The 8,172-nt window shown below is 37.0% G+C and overlaps 1 protein-coding gene across 1 annotated transcript in view; it reads left to right on the top strand.

Annotated features, from left to right (window-relative positions):
• Positions 1–364: 364 nt before the first annotated feature.
• LOC139486102 (short-chain collagen C4-like) overlaps positions 365–8,172 on the top strand; it is a 28,437-nt gene continuing 20,629 nt past the window's right edge. The window contains exons 1-2 of the mRNA XM_071270813.1: positions 365–724; positions 2,138–2,209. Coding sequence (XP_071126914.1) covers positions 472–724; positions 2,138–2,209 — 325 coding nt within the window. The 5' untranslated portion in view covers positions 365–471. The remainder of the gene's footprint in view (positions 725–2,137; positions 2,210–8,172) is intronic.

The raw sequence follows: 8,172 nt of genomic DNA, 5'->3' as shown, positions 1-8,172 counted from the left end.
CGATTCAGGCTCTTGAGAGCCTCTTGTTTAGATGGTGATGTCCCTTTGGCACCATATATTTTGGATTTTATATTTTTTTCTACAACGTTACCAATTCAAAATATTTTTAAAACAAGATATTTTCTCTTTGGTATAATTCGAGATGAACGTGTTTCGCTAAAAGTTTATTTTTCTAGTTTTTAAAATAATATTTGGAATGTTTAACCTTGTTCCACTAAAACAACTAAATTGTCAAATTTACAAGATATACTTAAATCGATATAAGTACATATTGTTATGTTTGAATAATTTAACGTTGTCACGCAAATAGATAATTAGTCTTTTTAGCAGTCAACATTTTATGTTTTGATCGTCGACATGAAGACATCCGTTCTGTTTTTTTGTTTTCTTATTACTTTTGTAATTTCGAATTCTAGCCAAAAGTCGAAAATACTTTCTAGATCAACTGAAAATGGAAAGGGTGACCCTTTGATGTGGTTCTTATTGCAACAAATAAGTGCGTTAAGCTCCACGTTGGAAAAAGTACGTGATATTGCTGACAAAAGCTATAAAGATATCTCGTCCCTTTCTCGTGACTTTTCAGACTTTAAGAAAGTAAAAGAATCAGGCGATGCAAATGATAAATTAACCGAACTTCAAACTAAGTTCGACAAAAGTCAAAGTAAACTTGAGCAGCTTGGAAAAAGAATCGACAAGATTGGTGATCAGTTCAGCAATATAAAAAGTAAGTATTTTTTATAACGAAAAGAGATGTTGTGTGTCTGTCAATGAGACTTTAACCCAACGACCAAAAGAAACCCCCAAGCTTTTGGACATCCAGAGGTCGACATACGGTCTTAAAAAGGACAAAATTAATGTGCTATATATCTATAGATACAATATTCCAGCAGTAAACGGCAGAATGAATATAAAGGAGCATTTTAGCATCTAATTCCCCAAATGCAAAAATCTAAAAAAAAAAAACAAATTCATGCAGGGTTTCTGTCTTCGAACGTGAACATATGGCGAGATTGAAAACTTATGAGTTGTTTTACCTCACTCATTTTTAATCTCCATTATTCAAATATGAAAAGGTACTTTAAAAAATATATGAGAATTGGAATCAGTACAGAAAAAGTAATGTGTAATACCCCGTTCACACTAGGACATTTTTATCGATTTAAACTAGACCGGTTCACTTTAGATCGGTTTAAGGGCTAACGTGAACGCATTGAATCGATCTTCAATCGGTCCAAACTAAAACATCAAAAGAGGTAGCTTAGTTTGAATCGATCTAAAGTAAACCGATCTTACATTAGATGTGAACGCAGAGATCGGTTTAAACTAGTACGATTGAATCTAAAATAACGTATGCGCATGTATAGCGACAAAACTATCTCAGAGGTTCTTTGTTTAACTCATATTTCTCTGTTAAAAGACCTTTAAAACAAACTGTATACATGTTGTCTTCGCCATAGCATAGATTTGCGAAATCTGTGTCTTCTTTTCTTATGTTGATTTTTTTTCTTTGCAGGAACCGCAGTATTTCCGTCGTCATATCGTTGCTACAGTTATTTTTTTTTCAAAATTAAAGAAAACTGCAATAACACCAGTATCAAAATTTTAAATTGTGATTCAAGAGAAACAATAACTTTATCCATTTTTTTTTCCAAGTGTGTGTATCAGTGTCACAGCACATGAATTTGATAAATCAGTTCTATTTATACACAGTGTTTACAGTTTTACAGGCAAAAAGGTTAGATCGATTGCGTTTTTAATTGTAGTGTGAACGCAGTGGTTCATATTAGACCGATAGAGATCGATATGATTAAAGATAATGTGAACGCTAACTGGTTTTATTTAGATCGATTCAAATTAGATCGATAAAAAAAAATGCTAGTGTGAACAGGGTCTAAGAGAAACGCTCCCGTTTTCGACCCACGCGACATTTCAGAAAACGGGAGCGATGAGATTGGTTTTTAATTAGATTGGATAAATATGGTCTCGAATTTTTTAGCAAAAGAACCTCAAATTTGACAAAAAAATATTGTAGTCCCCTGCTCTAAATATTTTTCGCATCAAACAAGATTGAATTTACATAGAATGCTCAAACGAGAATAATAATTCATTATGAAGTTTTTCTTATATATTTAAATAGATACCGGAGACAATTACATACGCTGGGGAAGAACATCTTGCCCGTCAGGTGGAACAAAACTTATGTACTCTGGTATGTATTTTCATATTTGATATCGGATTTATAACTTTTAAATGCTTAATTTCCGTCAAGTTGACATTTGTTGTAGAAATCGTGCATAAATATTTTTTCTGAAAATTTTTCCTGTGTGCATTTTCTGACTAGTGTGGATCTAGCCGGCGTTAATATTCATGAGGCTAGCCGTCAATAATATTCATGAGATCAAAACCGCGTTCGATGAAATGTTTTGGGTAGTTATTTAGATTGTGACAATAAAATAAATTTTGCTGTCAATATCCATTATGGTTATGCTATTTATAGCAATATAAAGTAATTAAGAAATATTAAGCCAATAGGTGTCTTCTGTAAGGTCCGCGTCATTTAAAATGAAAGTAAATGAAAAGTTTAATTGCATTGCCTCACACAACACAAAACAATTCTGATCATTAAAATGTTGTTATTATTGAATCAATGTAAACTTTAGTAATTAAAACAAGATGATTAAATAGAGGGTAATTAAATGGAATTAATTGTCATATGGGCATTCCATAATCTGTTCGTTGTCTACAAATATAGTCCAATTCTAAAACTAAAATATACAATACATATGATAGTATCACACAATTAAAAAGATCAGAAAAACAAGAAACATAGTTAATTGAAGACATATAATAAACAGAAAAATAGAAACTGTCAATTACTATTTCAATGACATAATTCTTCAAAATTACGGAGATCAATAAGAGTCTTTAATCTTTAATTCAGTCCATATTATTGCCTCTAAAATGGCCCATAGCACTTATGCCCTAGACCCGTACGAGTTAGTCAGAAAAGGATAAGGGGGGTACCCTGGTATATCACAAATTCGAAAATGAACTATTGCCGGCTGGCCAAACGAAGAGATTCTCCACGTGGGCAATGATACCAGAGGAAGAGGTACTTATTGCCTTTAAAATGGCCCATAGCACTTATACCCTAGACCCGTACGAGTTTGTCAGTAGAGGGTTCAAAAGGGGGATATGGAATCCAAGATACAACGAGTTCGAACTGAACTATTGCCGGCTGGCCAAACTAAGAGATTCTCCACATCGACCATTATACCAGAGGTAGAGGTTGGTATTGCCTCTAAAATGGCCCATAGCACTTATGCCCTAGACCCGTACGAGTTAGTCAGAAAAGGATAAGGGGGGTACCCTGGTATATCACAAATTCGAAAATGAACTATTGCCGGCTGGCCAAACGAAGAGATTCTCCACGTGGGCAATGATACCAGAGGAAGAGGTACTTATTGCCTTTAAAATGGCCCATAGCACTTATACCCTAGACCCGTACGAGTTTGTCAGTAGAGGGTTCAAAAGGGGGATATGGAATCCAAGATACAACGAGTTCGAACTGAACTATTGCCGGCTGGCCAAACTAAGAGATTCTCCACATCGACCATTATACCAGAGGTAGAGGTTGGTATTGCCTCTAAAATGGCCCATAGCACTTATGCCCTAGACCCGTACGAGTTAGTCAGAAAAGGATAAGGGGGGTACCCTGGTATATCACAAATTCGAAAATGAACTATTGCCGGCTGGCCAAACGAAGAGATTCTCCACGTGGGCAATGATACCAGAGGAAGAGGTACTTATTGCCTTTAAAATGGCATATAGCACTTATACCCTTCACCCGTACGAGTTTATCAGTAGAGGTTAAAAGGGGGGATATGGTATCCCGGTATACAACGAATTCGAACTGAACTATTGCCGGCTGGACAAACTAAGAGATTCTCCACGTGGGCAATCAAACCAGAGGTAGAGGTACTTATTGCCTTTAAAATGGTCTATAGCACTTATACCCTAGACCCGTACGATTTTGTCAGCAGAGGGTTAAAAGGGGAATATTGTATCCTGGTTTACAACGGAGTCGAACTGAAGTATTGCCGGCTGGCCAAACTAAGAGATTCTCTACATCGGCCATTATACCAGAGGTAGAGGTGGATATTGCCTCTAAAATGGCTCATAGCACTTATACCCTAGACCCGTACGAGTTAGTCAGGAAAGGGTAAGGTGGGTACCCTGGTATATCACAAATTCGAAATGAACTATTGCCGGCTTGACAAACTAAGAGATTCTCCACGTGGGCAATCATACCAGAGGTAGAGGTACTTATTGCCTTTAAAATGACCCATAGCACTTATACCCTAGACCCGTACGAGTTAGTCAGGAAAGGGTAAGTTGGGTACCCTGGTATTTCACAAATTCGAAATGAACTGTTGCCGGCTGGACAAACTAAGAGATTCTCCACGTGGGCAATCATACTATAGGTAGAGGTACTTATTGCCTTTAAAACAACCCATAGCACTGATACCCTAGACCCGTACGATTTTGTCAGCAGAGGGTTAAAAGGGGGATATGGTATCCTTGTTTACAACGAAGTCGAACTGAACTATTGCCGGCTGGCCAAATTAAGAGATTGTCCACATCGGCCATTATACCAGAGGTAGAGGTAGGTATTGCATCTAAAACGGGTCATAGCACTTATCCCCTAGACCCGTACGAGTTAGTTAGGAAAAGGTAAGGTGGGTACACTGGTATATCACAAATTCGAAATGAACTATTGCCGGCTGGACAAACTAAGAGATTCTCCACGTGGGCAATGATACCGGAGGTAGAGGTACTTATTGCCTTTAAAATGGTCTATAGCACTTATACACTAGTCCCATGCGAGTTTGTCAGCATAGGGTTAAAAGTAGGATATGGTTTCCTGGTTTACAACGATATCGAACTGAACTATTGCCGGTTGGCCAAACTAAGAGATTCTCCGCATCAACCATTATACCAGAGGTAGAGGTTGGTATTGCCTCTAAAATGGCCTATAGCACTTATGCCCTAGACCCGTACGAGTTTGTCTGCAAAGGGTTTAAAGGGGGAGGTGGTAGCTCTGTTTACAACGAAGTCGACATTAAATATTGCCGTCTGACTAAACTAAGAGATTCTCCATGTAGGTCATTATACCAGATGTAGAGGTGGGAATTGTCTCTAAAATGGCCTATAGCACTTATGACCCAGACCCGTACGAATTGTCTGCAAAGGGTAAAAAGGGGGAGGTGGTAGCTTTGTTTACAACGAAGTCGTCATAAACTTTTGCCGGCTAACTAAACTAAGAGATTCTCCACGTAGGCTATTATACCAGAGGTAGAGGTGGGCATTGACTCTAAAAGGGCATATTGCACTTATGCCCTAGACCCGTACGAGTTAGTCATCAAAGAGAAAGGGGTGTACCCTGGTATATCACTAAGTCGAATTGAACTATTGCCGACTGGCAAAACTTAAAGATACAAACCTTTTTTATGTACTACTTTTGGATATATTATATAGATTAGATGTCTTTAAAAACCCTACTTCCGGTAGAATCCAATATGACATTGACTAAAATAAGCTTATTTTTTAGGGAGGGCAATTGAAATGTGTTTTAACGTATTGTTACTATCATTTAATAGTGCAGGAACCTTTCTTTGATGCTTCTAAGGGATACAATGTATAAGACATATGTCTTAAAAACCCTTTCTTCCTGTAATATTCAAAATGGCGGACATAAATATATCATTTTTTTATTCTGATATTTAACTTCTTTTCAAAATGTGAAGAAAGTGGGGTTTTTTCTTGTGGTGGTCATTAACTTTATGCTTTAATTTATCCTCTAAACCACTAATCATATTCTGTAGTTGATATTTGAATACAAAGTTAACACTTTCGGTAAAAAAACCAATATGGCGTAAAGGTCAAAGATGAGTCCTCAATCTATATCTTCGATGTAGAGTTTTGGATAGATTGATTTAAATAAAATAAAATCACTTAAGTACTAAAACATTTTAAAAACTACCACTATTTGGCCAAAAAAATATGTTTATTCCCAGTTACCACCACATGCACACGACGCAGGGCACGGGCGACTTGATTTTCCACATTAACAACAACCGCGACAACCTTTCTTACATCCACAATGTGTAAGCTTCTGACAACATGATGAGGCCTCAGAAAGAGTTTTTTTTTTTAAAGTGATCCTCTTTGTCCCGTCGTCATCCATTAGCGCCTGGACTTGGTAGCATAAGAGCCAATTTCAGGCTCGTCCCCTTAACACGTGTCTTTGTATATTGTACGTTTTGCATGCTGGAAAAGACTAGACTAAGTTGATAGCCTCAATTAACCTACCCTTTTGCGTAAATAGATATTTCTTGCTTTGTTAAACATGCTAACCCCATATGATAAGTTTGTGCTATCTTACAGTAAACACCGGTGATTTAGGCGGATCAATTATCATTCTTTATGTTAAAGTCACATCTTCAAATGCAATGTCTCCCAAGCAGTCTTTTTTTCCCTTTTCAAGAAAACAGAGAACCGTATCACAACCGGAAAATATATGGATCACAATATTTGTGTGTGATCACTCATCGCTAGTGCATTTGGAAGGTCATTGATATATATTTATCCAAAGCTTTTCCTCCTCCTAAACACAATCCATAGTTTGTCTACCCCTATGTCACGGAATAGCAAAACATTAATGACAGCATCATCAGAAACGACTGTTCGAATAATGACTTGTTTAAGTTCGTGTTTCACTGCATCAGACACATGCACCATGATTCTAGTGTCAGCCTTTTAATATGCATATGGTGTTTAACTTGAAATACATCACGTGGTGGTAAAGATAGAATATCCTGAACATGTGTTGCTACAACTGTCATATGCATTTAAGACTTCATCATAATAGTTTCATGTTTATTTAAGGAAAGGGCATAATACCCTATCAGCATACTCGTTATGAAACAACTTGAAACTGTAAACAACAGTGGATGAATGCGTACATAGACAATACCGGTAGTTTGAAGGCTGCCACAAGAAAAAAGAGCTACATTTAGGGATAAGGGAATACATAGACGAATCCAGAGTCAAAACAAATCTCAAAATTGGTAAAGTTTTCTGAGAGATGACGACATTAAGAAAGAACTTTTTAGTTTTTATTCACAGGAGCTTGCTCAATAGATTTTGAGGGAGAGTAAGTTGTAGCAACAAATGCTCAGGATGTTCTGTGTTATTCACCACATGATGGTGTTTCAAGTTTAGCCCCATGTTAAAATGAAGAGGCTTATACTATAGAATCAATATACATGTGTCTGATGCAGTGATACACAGACTTAACTGAGTAATGACTTGAACAGTCGATACTGATGCTGCTGTCATTGCTGTTTCGTTATTCCGTGACAAAGGGACAGACGAACTTTGGCTTGCATTTGGAAGTGGGAAAAGCTTTAGATATAATCTATCCATGACCTTTCAAATGCACGTTTACTTGAAAGGGAACGTCGTTGTTGACATGGATGGCGTTTGAAGATGTGACTTTATAATTTAGAATGATGATTGATCAGCCAACATCAGCAGATATGGATTTGATAATGTCATTGATGAAACGATACGTGGTTTTGTAGTAAGATCGAACAAACTTATCAGATGGGGTTTATGAAGCAAGAAAACATGTTTTTGGAAGTGGAAAGAGTTATTGATGCTATTTGAACGACTCGGTCTAGTGTTTTTCAGCATGTAAACCGTGCAATATACCATGGCGGGTTTGGATGAGTAACAAGCTTGTTTTTTTCCCTATGCTAACTAGTCCAGACGCTTATGAGGCTATTTGAACGACTCGGTCCAGTTTTTTCAGCATGTAAAACGTGCAATATACCATAGCGGGTGTGGATGAGTAACAAGCTTGGGATTGGGTTCTATGCTTATTATTCCAGACGCTTATGTATGGCGAAGGGAAAAATATGAACCATTAGAACCCTTTTGGACAACTCTTTGTGAGGCCTCTTGCCCTTATCAGGAGCTTGTACATTATTGATGTAAGAAACAATACCGCTGTCTTTGAAAATGAGGAAAATCAGCTCTCCGATTGTGAATATTTGCGGTTATTAATCCGTAATTTTAATGATGTTTTAGTACTAAAGTGATTTTATT

Source organism: Mytilus edulis, chromosome 8 (assembly GCF_963676685.1).
Source record: "Mytilus edulis chromosome 8, xbMytEdul2.2, whole genome shotgun sequence".
Taxonomy (NCBI): Eukaryota; Metazoa; Mollusca; class Bivalvia; order Mytilida; family Mytilidae; genus Mytilus; species Mytilus edulis.
This window is presented reverse-complemented; position numbering and strand designations above follow the sequence as displayed.